Source organism: Nomascus leucogenys, chromosome 17 (assembly GCF_006542625.1).
Source record: "Nomascus leucogenys isolate Asia chromosome 17, Asia_NLE_v1, whole genome shotgun sequence".
NCBI classification, from domain to species: Eukaryota; Metazoa; Chordata; class Mammalia; order Primates; family Hylobatidae; genus Nomascus; species Nomascus leucogenys.
Window position 1 is genome coordinate 84,838,304 of NC_044397.1, and position 16,041 is coordinate 84,854,344.

The window sequence follows — 16,041 nt, forward strand, 5'->3', positions numbered from 1 at the left end:
AAAAGGCAAGAAGCAAACTGGGCTGGATACACCAGTAGTCCCAGCACTTTGGGAGGCTGCAGGGGGAGAATCGCTTGAGCCCAGGAATTTGAGACCAGCCTGGGAAACAAAGCAAAACCCATCTCACAAAAGCAAACTTTCATCTCAAGCAGAGTAAAACCCAAAGCCCTCACCGTGGCCCACAAGGCTCCCTGGCCTCCCCCACTGTCCCCCTCGATTATCTGCCCCAGCTATGCCCGCCTCCTGGCTGCCCTCGAGCCTCCTGGCTGCTGCCATCTCTCGGGCTATGCCCCTGTGGCTTCCTCTGCCCCAATTATTCTTCCTCCAAAGGATCTTGGCTGCTCCCTCTCTCAGTTTAGGTCTTTGGTAAATGTCACATCAGGGAGGCCTTTTCTGGTCACCCTCTTTAACCCACAACTCACTCCCGAACTTTCTCTGTGCAGAAAAGAGTTGACCTAGAAGGCTCCACCCCAGACTGCTGTCCTTAGACAGGCCTGGGTGCACAGTTGGTCCTTGGCTGGGAACTTGGGTGTCAGTGGGGGGTGTCTTATCACTTCCTGATAGAGTGGCTCGCTGCATCTATCTAGGCTGTTTGTGCAGGCACAGGCCTTCTTTCTGGGAGCCTGGCATTTTGGTATGTGTTGGAGAGAAGGTGCTCTTGTAGCCACCCCCATGAAACCGAGGGCACTGAGGCTAGGATCAGAGTGTCTCTGGCTGGCATTTCACACATGTCGCCATGATCCAGTGCTGGAGGAATGAGATGTGGCGTCTGGAAGTGCATGCCTGGTTTCTAAGTTCACTCCATGCACCTTTTCTTTTGGCTGACTTGGCTCCATATCCTTTGAGAGCAAATCATACTTTTGTGTGCAATTGCATACTGAGTCCCGACTCCTACAGAACCATCAAACCTGGGGTGCTCTCTGATTCCCAGGTTCTAGAGAACCATCAAACCTGGGGTGCTCTCTGATTCCCGAGTCCTAGAGAACCATCAAATCTGGGGGTAGTCTCAGGGACCCCCGGCACACTGTCCTTCTCAACTCTTTTCTCCTCAACACTCACCACCATTGGGCATCCCATAATATTTTATCTGTTTATCTTGTTTATCACCTTGCCCACACTCCAGGTTCCATCCCAACCCTGGTCTGTGCAGTATTCCCAGCTCCACTCATAGAGACCCACAGAAGATGCTGGGGGAATATTTCCTGAATGACACCCGTAACAGCTTTATTTTCAAAGGTGGGCTCCCTCCCTGGGCTTGTGATGGGACGGCGCTGTGGGCCCGAGCAGCAGGGCGGTGCAGGACAGGAGTAGACAGGGGTGGGGAAGCTGGCCCGGGAGGCCGGCAGGTCCCAGAAGACACCTCACACGGGTTCCATCTGCAGCTCCTCCCCGTCCACAGCCTCAATCTGGTGGAAGGCAGCGTGGGAGCCGATGACCACCAGGGTGGCTCCTGCAGGAAAGCCGGCAGCTCAGGGCCACGCTCCTGCGCCTGGACCCCACCATCCACCCCAGCTGCTCAGACCCTGTACTCACCCAGCACCCAGAAGACAGCTGAGCCCGCACCAGCCAGCCAGAAGAAGGGGAAGGAGATGCCTCCAGCCAGAGCGTACTGATGTGCTGGGCTCACCTCTCGGCCTGGGGGCAGATGGCATTGGGACGCTGTTCTGACCCTCCATGCCCTCTCCCAGAGTAACCCCTGCTGCCCCCCAACAATCCGTACAAGCTCCAGGTCTGCGGGATCGAATCCAAACTCCTCATGCCAAGGCCCTCCAGGTCCTGGGGTCACCCTGTTCCCCTGCTGTCCTCACTGCCCTCCAGAACACAGCACACCATCCTCGCCTGCCTCAGCCCCACCCTCTGCTCTCTGCCCCACATCCTCCAGGAAGGTCCTGGGATCCCGGCTTCCTGCTCCCTAGACTAGGGCTCTCCTGCTGCAACCCTCGCGCAGACCAGGGGTCTCAAACTGGTGGCCCGAGGGCCAAATCTGACCTGTGGATGTGTTTTTTGAGATGTTTTGCAAGGATGTGATTTGTGGCTGGCAAAGTGAACGATTTCACATAAAAATACCAACTTCTGGTTTCTCATAGAAGTCTCAGGGATGGGGTCTGCATGCTCTGGTGACGGTGATCAGCTGAAGCCAAGTCGTGTCTGTGTTTCAGGCGCTCCCTCCACCCCAGCCTGTCAAGCACATAACTTGCAGGCCCCTGAAGAGCCTGGCCTTCAGGTCTACCTGACTGTCCAATCCCAACTCCCTGACCCCACTCCAAACCTTGATTTTCCCCTGGGGGGAATTTCCCCTGGCTTTTGTTTTCCCAGTGGTCCTTGGTACTAGTCTGGGAACCACATGAAACATACTCCTCGGCTTCCCTCTCTAAGTTCCAAGTTCTTTCTGGTCACATCCCAGAAAGCAGGAAAAGAAACGGCAACAGATCTAGGCCAGTGTAAGGTCGCCACCTGCTGTCCAGTGTGGGCACCTGCAGCTGATGCTGGCCGCAGAGAGCGGCAAGGGGAGGAGAGAGAGGGGAGGAGTCATGTGGTTTGAAGAGGAGTAGGTTTAAGGCACAGCAGCCAGGTGGAGCCTGGGTTTGAGGAATAGCAATTTGAGGGGGCTGAGAATCGATGGAAGGATCGGTTGTGTCTGAGATTTTAAGGGATCAGGTTTGGGGGATCTAGTGTACATCTAGGCTTGGGCGGACTTGGGTTTTGAAGGACTTGGATTTGGGGTCTGAGGTCTGCATTCCAAAAGACCAAGATTTGAGGGACCAAGGATTCATCTGGGCAGGGGGTTTCTCACCAAAGAGCACAAGCTTGGACTGCAAGGTGCGAAGATAGAGAATGTAACAGGCGCCGAAAAAGACAGCCAGGGCCACCAGCAACATAGGGGACGTCACCCTGGAGGAGGGGTGCAGGGAGGCAGCGGTTAGGCAGCTGGGGCTGGGCCAGCCAGGCGGCCCTGGCCTTCTCCACCGGCGGCAAGCTACATCCTGGAGACCAGGGAGGGCCAGGTGACATTTAGTCACACTGCATCCTAGCCAGGGTGATGGTGGGGTAGGGGTCTTGGCCCTTTGGTGACAAGGTAGTCTAGCAGAGCCAATCTTTGGGGGCGGGGCCTGGCCGGTGAGAGGAGGGGCCTGAGCGGTAGGAGCGGGGCCCGGGCGGTGAGAGGAGGGACCGGGGGCTGAAGGGCGGGACCTGAGCGGTGAGAGGAGGGGTCCAGCCGGTCGGAGCTAGTGCGGGTGCGGGGCCCAGAAGGCACTCACACGCAGTACAGGATGAGGCCCAGGAACACGAACACATAGTTGCTCTGGTAGTACTCCACGTTGCGTACGAGGCGCTGGCACAGCTCGCCCAGGTTGCGGGGCCGTGAGAAGCGCTGCTGGTCCACGAAGGTGCTCCAGGGCCGGATGGTCGCGCGGCGCCGCTCCAGCCACTCCCGGCCTGCACCAGAGGGAATCAGCTTCGGCAGCAGGGTCCTGCGGGGGGGTAGGGCCGGGTCAGTGGTGGACCGGGATGGAGCCCCAGACTCCCGCAAAAGAAGGGGACTAAGGGGGCCTGGACTCCCTCCCGGGACCCCAGATTTCTGGACCGCAGGCAGGGAGGGGGCTAGGGGCCCAGACTCCAGGGTCCCATTAGAGGAGACCGGGGCCAACACTTCTGCGTCTCGGGGCTGGGACTCCAGGCTCTCGAGGGAGGAGAGGGCCGGGGGCCCGGACTCCGGGGTCTCGGGTCCGAGGGCCTAGAACCAGCTCGCTCACGTGGCGCTCAGCCCTTCCGCCTCGGCATCTTTCTGCTGGTCCTTCTGGGCTGCCATGTCTGCGTCGTGAAGGGTAGAGCTGCTGTAACCAGCCGGGTACCCTGAAGACCCCGCCAGCCCCGCCCGAGGCCGGCCCCACCCAGCGGAGTCGACGTGGCTCAGCTCGGGAGCAGCTGGGGACTCTAGTTCTGCCGCCGAGTATTGTGGGAGTTGTAGTCCTGACGGTGACTAAGAGGATGGGCGCCATGATGGCGGCCTGACTCGCAAGACACCTTGGGAGATATAATCCCAGAACGTGACGGCGCGCGCCTCTGGGTATTATGGGAGTTGTAGTTTCAGGAGGGTGCAGGTGGGCTGTCAGGAGCGAGGGCGTTATGGGAACTCTAACGGCAGAAGCGGGCGTTGTGTACTCTCCCAGGGAGGGCACAATGGGGACCGTGCAGAGCTGTCGTTCTGACTCTGGAGGGCATTAAAAAAACACCTGGAGGGCTTGCTAAAACAGATTCCTGGGCCCTAGCCCAGATGTTTTCATTCAGCAAGTCTGGGCTGGAGCCCATAATTTCCATTTCTGAGTTCCCAGGTGATGCTGCTGCCCCTGGTCCATGGACTACATTTTGAGTAGAAAGATTTAGATAATTTGTGGGAATTGATTCCTTCCTCAAGAGATTGAGGCTAGTGAGGGGGCCATGGTTGCTGGAGGGGTATCTGAGGTTGCCCCCTGCCCCACCTTGTGGAGTCCCAAAGATGAATGAGTTGGGGCTAGGGACACCTCCGACCCCCGCCACACACACCTTTGGACAGGAGGGAGTGAAGTTGGGAAAGAGAAAAGGTTGACAAGTTTTGTGGGCTTTTTTGAAATGGAGTCTCGCTCTTGTTGCCCAGGCTGGAGTGCAATGGCGCAATCTTGGCTCACTGCAACCTCTGCCTCCTGGGTTCAAGCGATTTTCCTGCTTCAGCCTCCAGAGTAGCTGGGATTACAGGCGCCCGCCACCACGCCCCGCTAATTTTTTTTTTTTTTTTTTTTTTTTGAGACGGAGTCTTGCTCTGTCGCCCAGGCTGGAGTGTAGTGGCGCAATCTTGGCTCACTCGCCTCCCGGGTTCACGCCATTCTCCTGCCTCAGCCTCTCTGAGTAGCAGGGACTACAGGCGCCCGCCACCACGCCCGGCTAATTTTTTGTATTTTTTAGTAGAGACGGGGTTTCACCGTGGTCTCGATCTCCTGACCTCGTGATCCGCCCGCCTCGGCCTCCCAAAGTGCTGGGATTACAAGCGTGAGCCACCGCGCCCGGCCGCGCCCAGCTAATTTTTGTATTTTTTTAGTAGAGACGGGGTTTCACCATGTTGGCCAGGCTGGTCTTGTACTCCTGACCTTGTGATCTTCCTGTCTCGGCCTCTCAAAGTGCTGGGATTACAGGCGTGAGCCATTGTGCCTGGCCCACAGGGCTGGAATTCTAATTGAATTCTAATGGAGTGAACCAGAACACGGCCTCAAGAAATGTGTGTGGAAGTATAGGGAAGCCTGGGCTCCCTTAAGCAGACTGAGCTCCTAATTTTCCAAAGCAGCTAGGTGGGGCTGGAAGGAGAATATCTATATGGGATAACCAGGTGACCTTTTTTTTTTTGAATTTTTTTTTTAAGTAGATAAGGGATTTTGCTGTGTTGGCCCAGTAGGTCTCAAACTCGTGGACTCAAGCGATCCTTCTGCCTTGGCCTTCTCAAGTGTTGGGATTACAGGTGTGAGCCACCATGCCCAGGTTCAAGTGACTCTTTTTTTTTTTTTTGAGACGGAGTCTCACTCTGTCGCCAGGGCTGGAGTGCAGTGGCACAATCTTGGCTCACTGCAACCTCCGCCTCCTCCTGGATTCAAGCGATTCTCCTGCCTCAGCCTCCCGAGTAGCTGGGATTACAGGCGCCTGCCACTATGCCCAGCTAATTTTTTGTATTTTTAGTAAAGATGGGGTTTCACCACGTTGGCCAGGCTAGTCTCGAACTCCTGACTTTGTGATTCGCCCGCCTCGGCCTCCCAAAGTGCTGGGATTACAGGCGTGAGCCACCGTGCCTGGCCCCAAGTTACTCTTTTAGGCCCAGCTCTTGTCTTCCAAGATTTACAGCACTTTAGGGTTTGTGCTTTGAGGCCTGCTGGAAGGCGTTCTCAGGAGGTGGGAGGAAGATGGCCCTGTCCAAGGGGCTGGTGGCGCAATAGGCAGGGAAGCCCTTTGCAAGGGCTCCACACTGAAGATGGAAGAGTTACACTTTGAAGATCAGATTGGCTAGTTACTGTTTATTTCCTCTTTGTCACCCCCAGGCTTTTACTGGAATCAGGTTTTCTTTTCATTTTTTTTTTTTTTTTTTTTTTGAGATGGAGTTTCACTCTCTTGCTCAGGCTGGAGTGCAGTGGCACAATGTCTGCTCACTGCAACCTCCGCCTCCCGGGTTCAAGCGATTCTCCGGCCTCAGCCTCCTGAGTAGCTGGGATTACAGGTGTGCACCACCACGCCCGGCTAATTTTTGTATTTTTAGTAGAGACGGGGTTTCACCATGTTGGTCAGGCTGGTCTCAAACTCTGACCTTGTGATCTGCCCACCTCAGCCTCCCAAAGTGCTGGGATTACAGGCGTGACCCATTGCACCTGGCCTGGAATCAGGTTTTCTAACTAGGATTCAAACTTGAAAATCAAAGGACTGTGGGGCTGGGCATGGTGGCTCACGCTTGTAATCCCAGCACTTAGGGGAGGCCCAGGAGGGTGGATCACTTGAGGTCAGGAGTTCAACACCAGCCTGGCCAACAAAGGCAAAAGCCCATCTCTACTAAAAAAAAATACACGTGCCTGTAATCCCAGCTACTCGGGAGACTGAGGCAGGAGAATCGCTTGAACCCAAGAGGCGGAGGTTGTAGTGAGCCAAGAGCGTGCCATTGCACTCCAGCCTGGGCGACAGAGCGAGACCCTGTCTCAGAAAAAAACAAAACCAAACAAAACACCAAAGGAGGAGTGCAATTGCACAATTAGCTCCGAGCAGGAATAGGGGAGCAGCATCTGAATTCAAAGGGCCAGAGCAGCAGAGGTAGCCCTTGGAAGAACCTCCACGGAAAGACAGAGCTTGGAGAATAGAATTGGGACAGAGCTCCAGCTGCCTCTTCCATGGCTGGCTGTGGGAGATCCAGGATGGACTTTTGTTACGAGAGCTGTTGGGTTTCCTTATAGGAACTGAATGAAAGCAATTTCATTCCAAAACCCACTGGTCTTTGTTCTGAGCAGAGAACATAGAGGCAGAGGCCTGGAGGTGTCGAACAGTGTGGGCCATGGTGAGAGACGGGGAGGGGGACAGTGGAGCCTGAGGGGCAAGGACATTGCAGGAGGGGCCCTAGGAGTGGGATGGTGGGGCGCACTTTGAATAAGGGAATTTCAGGAGATGGGGCCTGGACACAGGGGCAATGTGGGAGAGGAGGGCCTGAGGCAGAGACATCATGAGATGGTGAGAAATGGGGTCCCTGAGAGAAGGGGCCTTTGGCAGGTAGGCCCTGAATTAGGGGGTCGGGGGTTGGTGTGCTGGGAGATGAGGGGGCATCTGAGAAGATTGTGAGTCCCAGGCCAAGTGTGGCTCACGCCTGTAACCTCAGCACTTTGGGAGGCCAAGGTGGACGGATCACTTAAGGCCAGGAGTTTGAGACCAGCCGGCTGCCAACATGGTGAAACCCCATCTTTACTAAACATACAACAACAACAAAAAAATATTAGCTCGGTGCGATGGTGCATGTCTGTAATCCCAGCTACTCGGGAAGCTGAGTCAAAAGAATCGCTTGAACCCAGGAGGCAGAGGTTGCAGTGAGCTGAGATTGTGCCACTGTACTCCAGCCTGGGCGATAGAACGAGACCCTATCTAAAAAAAAAAAAATGGGTCCCTCCAGCCTGAGGCCTCCTCCCTCCCTCCTGGGATCCCCAAGGAAGTGGTGCTGGGAAAGCAGGAAGACCTTAGCACATTCAGCCAGAAATGTGGGTCACTGTTCCTGCTGTGTGACCTCAAGGAAGGCCCTCCCATCTCTGGGCCTCAGTCTGCCCACCTGTCTATGGGATCGTCTCTTCCCCTGCACCAGAAAAATAATACAGTATGTGTGGGTTTCCTAGGAGCGGTCTGGGCTCATGTAGCCCCTACGAGGACCAGGCTGTACCCTGGGGTCACCAGGGATGTCCAGCGCACATGGCCCCTGCCCTTCAACTGCCTTTCCCCCTCAGATTGGGGAGTTTCTCCCTCAGCCATTGTCTTGTGCAGTGGGTGTGTACATGCACTTGCACACTCACCCACTCACACTCGCTCTCAGCATCCTGGCCACTGAGACACTGGCATTGGGAGGGGCGGGCAGGCCCAGGCCTGGCCCCAGCCCCTCCTCTGACTTGCCTCCCTGAGCTGTGATAGGAAGGCTGCCTCGAGGGAAATGGATTCACTGCCCCACCAAGGTGGCAAAAATGAAAAGGACTGACAATTCCCAGTGGAGGGGGATGTGGAGCAGCTGCTGCTTCCTTACACTGTTGGATGCAGTATGGCACGCGAACTTTGGAAAGGGTCTGGCAACATCCATGAAAGCTAAACATGGTCTATCCCACGAACCAGCAATTCCGCTCCCAGGCACGCGCGTACCCAACAGAGTGCACATCTGTCATTAAAAGACACAACTAGAGGGCTGGGCACGGTGGCTCAGGCCTGTAATCCCAGCATTTTGGGAGGCTGAGGCGGGCGGATCACGAGGTCAGGAGTTCGAGACCAGCCTGACCAACATGGTGAAACCCCGTCTCTACTAAAAGCACAAAAATTAGCTGGGCTTGGTGGTGCATGCCTGTAGTCCCAGCTACTCGGGAGGCTGAGGCAGGGGAATCACTTGAACCCTGGAGGCAGAGATTGCAGTGAGCCGAGATTGTGCCACTGCACTCTAGCCTGGTGACGCAGCGAGACTCCGTCTTAAAAAAAAAAAAAAAAGATATAACTAGAGGGCCAGGCACAGTGGCTCGTGCCTGTAATCTCAGCACTTTAGGAGGCTGAGGTGGGTGGATCACTTTTTTTTTTTTTTTTGAGACGGAGTTTCACTCTTGTTGCCCAGGCTGGAGTGCAAAGGCGCGATCTCAGCTCACTGGAACCTCCCCCTTCCGGGTTCAAGCAATTCTCCTGCCCTAGCCTCCAAAGTAGCTGGGATTAGAGGAGTGTGCCACCACGCCCGGCTGATTTTGCATTTTTAGTAGAGACAGGGTTTCTCCATGTTGGTCAGGCTGGTCTCGAACTCCCGACCTCAGGTGATCTGCCTGCCTCAGCCTCCCAAAGTGCTGGGATTACAGGCGTGAGCTACCATGCCTGCCTGTTTTTTGTTTGTCTTTTTAGATGGGGTCTCACTCTGTCACCCAGGCTGAAGTGCAGTGGCATGACCTTGGCTCACTGCAACCTCCACCTCCCAGGTTCCAGTGATTCTCCTGCCTCAGCCCTGTGAGTAGCTGGAATTAAAAGCACATGCCACCACGCCCAGCTAGTTTTTGTATTTTTAGTAGAGACGGCGTTTCACCATGTTGGTGGGTGGATCACTTGAGGTCAGGAGTTTGAGACCAGCCTGGCCAACATGGCAAAACCCAGTCTCTAATAAAAATACAAAAACTAGCTGGGCGTGGTGGCAGGTGCCTGTAATCCCAGCTACTTGGGAGGCTGAGGCAGGAGAATTGCTTGAACCCGGGAGGTGAAGGTTGCAGTGAGCTGAGATGGTGCCACTGCACTCTAGCCTGGGCAACAAAGCAAGACTCCATTTCCAAAAAAAAAAAAAAGACATGATAGAATGTTCCTGTCCCTAGCAGCACCAATTGTAATAGCCCCAAACTGGAAACCCCTAAGTCTCCCAACAGGAGAATAGACAAATTGTGTTATAGTCCCACAATGGAATGCAAAGGAAGGGGCCACAGATACAGGTGACAATATGGATGACTCCTATAGACATAATGCTGAGAACAAGGAGCCAGACACAGAGATCACACGCTGTAAGATTTCATTTGTATGAAGCTCAAGAACAGGCACAACTGATGTGTGGTGACAGAAACCAGATCAGCTCTTGCCTCTGGAGGGGAGGCGACTGGAGGGTTCCAGTGAACTTTCTGGGTGGAGGGAGAGGTTCTATGCCTTGATGTGGGTGGTAGCTTTGCAGATGCAACTTTTTTTTTTTTGTGATGGAGTCTCACTGTCGCCCAGGCTGGAGTGCAGTGGCATGATCTCGGATCACTGCAACCTCTGCCTCCGGGTTCAAGCAATTCTCCTGCTTCAGCCTCCCGAGTAGCTGGGATTACAGGCATGCACCATCATGCCCAGCTGATTTTTTTTTTTTTTTTTTTTTTGAGGCGATGTCTCACTTTGTCACCCAGGCCGGAGTGCAGTAGTGGGATCTTGGCTCACTGCAAGCTCTGCCTCCTGGGTTCACGCCATTCTCCTGCCTCAGCCTCCCAAGTAGCTGGGATTACAGGTGAGTACCGCCATGCCCGGCTAATTTTTATGAATTTTTAGTGGAGACGGGGTTTCACTGTGTTAGTCAGGATAGTCTTGATCTCCTGACCTTGTGATCTGCCCGTCTCGACCTCCCAAAGTGCTGGGATTACAGGCGTGAGCCACTGCGCCCAGCTTTTTTTTTTTTTGTATTTTTAGTAGAGATGGGGTTTCGCCATGTTGGCCAGGCTGGTCTCGTACTCCTGACCTCAAGTGACCTGCCCGCCTGGGCCTCCCAAACTGCTGGGATTACAGGCAGGAGCCACCGCGCTTGGCCTGCACATGCAATTTTTAAAATCATTGAGCTGTACCCTTAAGATGTGTGCACTTCACTGTATGAAAGTTTATCTCAATAAAAAGAATAGCGTAGTGACCTAGAACCTTGGACAGCCTTGGTTCAAATCCCAGACTTGTCTCTTCTTAGCTGTGTGCAAATCACTTCTCTGTGCACATTTAATGCACACCTTGTGCAGAGTGCTTAGAAGGGGGCAGAGCACATAGCGGGCACTCAGTGAATCACTGTCATCACCATCATCATCGTCATTGTGTCCCGAGTCCTACTCCTATAGGAGAGGCTCCCAGTCACCATCCCACGTCTGCTTCCCTCCCTCTCCCTGTTCTGATTCCACAATGCCATCGCCTGGTGAATTCAAGCTGCTCTGACTTTCATGGAGTTGAAAACTCCGTGATTAGATGGTTCTGAGATTCCGTGACTTCCAAGCCAGTGCCAGGCTTAAGTTCCTGGGGTTTTGAGAATCTCCTGGCAGCGCGCCCCAGCAGAAGGAACACTGTCCCAGCCGCAGTCCAGAAAGCAGGCACAACACACACACCGCTTCTCTCTCCCCACTGATATATTTGATAATTGTCCAGAACCAGAGATGGCATCAGCCGGGGGGCTGAAGGGGAGTAAAAAAGAGCCCAGGGAGGTGTGGCTGGGGCCGGAGGAATGGATAGAGGGGTGAGGAGAGGGAGAGAAACTGACACAGAAAAGAGAGAGGAGAGAGGCTTGGGGCAGGGGAGAGAAGCCAGCCAGAGTGGGGCAGCAGGAGATAGTGGAGGGGGTGGGGGCCAAGGTGGGGCCACGGGGAGAGAGGGCTCCTCCCCCCAGAATACAAAATTGGGGGGACTGGCAGGGGTGATCCTGGGCCTGGGGGACGGGGAAGAGATGGGCGATGTGGTGGGGCTGAGGTCAGTAGTAGGTTTCCTTCTCCACCCAACCTGGAGAGACAAAGAAGGAAAGAAAGAGACAGAGTAAGAGATGGAGAGAGACAGGCAAGGCGAGCCGCCCAGTAGAGAGAGGGACAGAGAGGGAGAGAGACAAGGAAACCACACAGACAGAGACCCGTGAGAAGACAGATCGGGGGCCTGGAGAGATGGGAAGAGACAGAAGAGTGGGAACCAGGTGGCAGAGCCATCCAGCAGGGCGAGGGGAGCCTGGGACCAGCTTCCTGAGACCCTGCTGCCCCCCGCCCTCCTCGGCTGCCTTGCCGAGCCCCCTCACCCCCTGGGTTCCTGCGCAGGATGAGTTTGCGGATTTCATCGTAGACGAAGATGAGGAAACTGTAGGGGAAGGCACAGAACCACCAGCTGGGCCTGCGGAGGGGAGAGCAGGAGGGCTTGAGTGCGGGGCCCTAACGAGAGGCAGAGCTTCAGGGGACAGGAGGGGACGCAGTGGGGCAGTCTCCCAAGATCCTTCGTGCTCACAGGTGGAGGGTGCCCTGGGCGGGGCTGGGGCCTGGGGTCTGCGGAGTAACCTGTGGTGGGAGCAGCCCATGGGGGAGGCTCGGGGGCATCAGAATGGGGACTGCAGTGGGGACACCAGGGGAGGTGGGGCCTGAGGTTCAGGCTGAGTCTAAGGGAAGGCTCCGTGGCAGGCGCTGGCGTGGGCAGGGCTGGGGGCAGCGGGGCACTCACTTGAGAGGGTACATGCGCAGGGCCACGTCCATGCCGGGGCAGTAGGACAGGAAGGCAGCCAGGGCCGTCTCCTCAAACAGCCCAAAGATCAGGATCTTGTTCCTGGAGGCACAGAAGGGCAGGGCTGGGCCCAGAGAGCACCCACCCTGCACCTGCCACCCCACAGAGACGGGGAGGCACAGTGCAGACACCCAGAGACAGCAGCACAGACACAGAGACAGAGAGGCAGAGACATAGGGAGAGACAGAGATGGAGAGACATGCCCCAACAGAGAGAGACAAAGATAGAGGCAGAGTGATGGTGACACAGAAAGAGACAAAATACAGGGACAGACACAGAGAGGGACAGACATAGAGACAGGGACAGACACAAAGACAGACACAGGGACAGACACAGAGACGGGGACAGACACAGACAGGGACAGAAACAGACACAGACATAGGGACAGAGACAGGGACAGACACAAAGACAGACACAAAGACAGACACAGAGAGGGACAGACACAGAGACAGGGATGGAAACAGACACAGAGACAGGGACAGACACAGAGAGGCACTGGTATAAAAAGAAAAGGCCAGGGGCACCTCTACCACACACACAGAGGCTGAGAGAGAATCTAGGACACACAGGACCCCTTGAGAGAAAATCAGTGCAGTGGCAAAACCCAAAACGGGCTGGGCATGGTGGCTCACACCTGTAATCCTAGCACTCTGGGAGGCTGAGGCAGGAGGATTGCCTGAGCTCAGGAGTTTGAGACCAGCCTGGGCAACATGGCAAAACTCTACTAAAAATACAAAAAATTAGCCGAGCCCAGTGGTGCACACCTGTAATCCCAGCTATTTGGGAGGCTGAGGCACGAGAATCGCTTGAACCCGGGAGGCGGAGGTTGCAGTGAGCCGAGATTGTGCCACTGCACTCCAGCCTGGGCAACAGAGCAAGACTCTGTCTCCAAATAAATAAATAAATAAATAAATAAATAAATAAATATTAGCCATATATGATGGTGCACGCCGGTAGTCTCAGCTACTCAGGAGGCTGAGGTGGGAGGGTCACTTGGGCCCAGGAGGTCGAGGCTGCAGTGAGCTATGATTACACCACTGAACTCCAGTCTGGGTGACAGAGTGAGACCCTGCCTCAACAAAGCCACAAAAAACCAAAGCAAGGACACAAGAGGAAGTACACAGACAGACAGACAGACAGACACTTGGACAGGACAGATGGCTGTACAGTCACCATGTGCCCCTGGCCCTCACTTCATGCCCTGCTGGAAGACCGAGTTCCTCCGGGTCTTGCAGATGATCAGATCGGCCCACTGGACGACTACGATGCTCACAAAGAAGGCCGTGTGGCAGGTGAACTCCACCACCTTCCTCTGCTCGTATGTCTGCAGGAGCGGTGACCAGGGCACGGGACGTCAGTTGGTGGCACTGCAGCCCTAGCCGCCACACCGACATTCCGGTGCTCTTTGCCCCACCCCATCCTGCATGAGGTCCCCAGGGCCTCAGGTGTGTCTTCCTTCTGCGGGCTCATAGTCCCGAGGGAGGAGTCAGGAGATGTACAAGGAAGGAGAAAGGTTAATGGTGATCTCACCGTCCACCAGGGGCCAGGGAGGAGGATAAGGACCCTGTGGGCCTCCCAAGGAGGACAGACAGCAGCTGAGCTTTGAAGGGACAGACAGAGGTGGGGAAGAAGGCCTGGCAGGTAGTGGGACACAAGGCTCCAGACGGGCTGGGCCAAGGGCATCCAGGAAGCCCCAGGTGCCCAGCAAAGGCCTTGACGCTGCCATGGGAGACTGAGGGGCCATCATAGGAAGTGGCCGTGCATGGCTGGAACAGCTCGCCCCGGGGATCTTATGGTGGGCAGGGACACAGCACCCTGCCCCACTCACCCACTGCTGCCCGTAACTGTCCTCCAGGTCATTGACTGTGCGGTCATCCCAGTTCAGCCGGATGCCCACCAGGTTGCCAGGCAAGAAGCCATTTTCTGCCAGGATCACAAAGTAAGAGAAGAAGCCACCAAGAGCCTGGATCATTCCTGGAAGGAGGAGAGAGGATGCAGAGGAGAGGCTCAGGTTGGGGCCGGCAGCCAGCCCAGGGCACCTCAGAGGGCCCAGAGGCCCCCTTGGAGAGGGGAGTGTGCCCTCCTGGCCCTGTTATCTGGACACTGGTTCCCAGAGGGTGACCTGAGGTCTCACTTGGTGGTGAGGCCCTGAGATGGGTGGGCCACCTGGGACAGGGGCTTTGGAGAGGGGGCTCTCCCAGAGGGATAATCCGGAGCCCCTCTCCCACCTGACCCAGGCCACCTAAACATCATGAATTCTTGGGGGATCCGCCGCTTGAGCTCCCTATGCAGGAATGACCTCCCTGGGCCTGGGACCACCGCCATGAAGTCTCTGCTTGCTGGGACAGCCCCCAAGCGTGGCTGCTCCACTCCTCTGGGGCTCTGCACACATCAGCAGCAGAGAGGAGGAGGTGGAGAAGGATGGGGTGCAGACCCTGCCCTCAGATAGCTCACTGGTTGGTCCTGTCCACGTCTGCTCCCCTGAGTCAACGCCAGGGTCCCAAGCACCCACGGTGGGCCAGGCACTGCTCTAGGCCCGGCACTGGGCAGTAAGGAGATGGAGTCCCCAGTGCCTCACCGATCTGCCCATAGGCCATGCTGATGAGTCTCTCATTGACCAACTTGTCCGTCCGCGGGTTCCTGGGCTGTCTCTTCATGATGTCGCTTTCGGCAGCCTCGTACGCCAGTGAGATGGCAGGGACCTGGGCAGAGGAGGCCAGGTGAGCCGGGGAGGGGAGGACTCCACCCTCCTGGGCCCCAAGGGTGGCTGCCAGGGCTCACCATGTCAGTGCCCAGATCGATGCAGAGGATGGTGATGGTGCCCAGGGGCAGCGGGATGTTGGCCATGATGAACAGCAGGAAGGGCGTGATCTCCGGAATGTTGCTGGTCAGGGTGTAGGCGATGGACTTCTTTAGGTTGTCAAAGATCAGGCGGCCTGTGGCACGGGCAGGCTCAGAGCAGGCGCCCATGCCAGGGAGCCCCACTCCCTCTGCCCCTCCTCTGCCCCCATCCAGTGTCTTTTTTTTTTTTTTTGAGACGGAGTCTCACTCTGTCACCCAGGCTGGAGTGCAGTGGCGCCATCTCGACTCACTGCAAGCTCCACCTTCCAGGTTCACGACATTCTCCTGCCTCAGCCTCCCGAGTAGCTGGGACTACAGGCGCCCGCCACCATGAGCGGCTAATTTTTTTGTATTTTTAGTAGAGACGGGGTTTCACTGTGTTAGACAGCATGGTCTCAATCTCCTGACCTCGTGATCCGCCCTCCTCAGCCTCCCGAAGTGCTGGGATTACAGGCGTGAGCCACCACACCCAGCCTGTCCAGTGTCCTCTTCTACCCCCCCAGCCCACCCACTATTTTTTTTTCTTTTTGGGACAGGGTCTCACTCTGTTGCCTAGGCTGCAGTGCAGTGGCATGATCACAGCTCACTGCAACCTCGACTCCCAGGCTCAAGTGATCCTCCTGCCTCAGCCTCCCATGTAGCTGAGACTACAGGCACGCACCACCACGTCCAGCTAATTTTTGTATTTTTAGTAGAGACAGAGTCTCACCACTTTTCCTAGGCTTGTCTCTAATTTCTGGGCTGTGATTCCATCTCGGCCTCCCAAAGTGCTGGGATTACAGGCCTAAGTCTCCACACCTGGCCCCTCACCCACCTACCTTTCCACATAAACATCCAACCACATCGCCTTTGTCGAAACATTCTTGAAATAACCACTTTGGAAGATGGTTTCGGAGTTTCTATCAAACATCCCCCACCCCATCGACCGAGTAATCTGACTCCTAGGTTTTATACCCAAAAGAGAGGAGG

General features: G+C 55.8%; 2 protein-coding genes across 4 annotated transcripts in view; both read right to left on the bottom strand.

Annotated features, from left to right (window-relative positions):
- Positions 1–1,198: 1,198 nt before the first annotated feature.
- On the bottom strand, positions 1,199–3,911 carry RABAC1 (Rab acceptor 1). The gene is made up of 5 exons (XM_003270320.4): positions 3,756–3,911; positions 3,261–3,473; positions 2,795–2,892; positions 1,534–1,635; positions 1,199–1,450 (listed from the first exon to the last, which is right to left on the bottom strand). Exons 1-5 carry the CDS (start codon positions 3,809–3,811, stop codon positions 1,362–1,364), a joined length of 558 nt encoding a protein of 185 aa, XP_003270368.1. The 5' UTR covers positions 3,812–3,911; the 3' UTR covers positions 1,199–1,361.
- Positions 3,912–11,090: 7,179 nt separating this feature from the next.
- The window catches only part of ATP1A3 (ATPase Na+/K+ transporting subunit alpha 3), a 28,630-nt gene continuing 23,679 nt past the window's right edge, over positions 11,091–16,041 (bottom strand). For all 3 annotated transcript variants that reach the window (XM_030797080.1, XM_030797078.1, XM_030797079.1), the window contains exons 17-23: positions 15,013–15,167; positions 14,810–14,933; positions 14,060–14,205; positions 13,425–13,555; positions 12,172–12,273; positions 11,759–11,850; positions 11,091–11,475 (exon numbers count right to left, since the gene is read on the bottom strand). In XM_030797080.1, the coding sequence (XP_030652940.1) occupies positions 11,447–11,475; positions 11,759–11,850; positions 12,172–12,273; positions 13,425–13,555; positions 14,060–14,205; positions 14,810–14,933; positions 15,013–15,167 (779 nt within the window). In that variant the 3' untranslated portion in view covers positions 11,091–11,446. The remainder of the gene's footprint in view (positions 11,476–11,758; positions 11,851–12,171; positions 12,274–13,424; positions 13,556–14,059; positions 14,206–14,809; positions 14,934–15,012; positions 15,168–16,041) is intronic.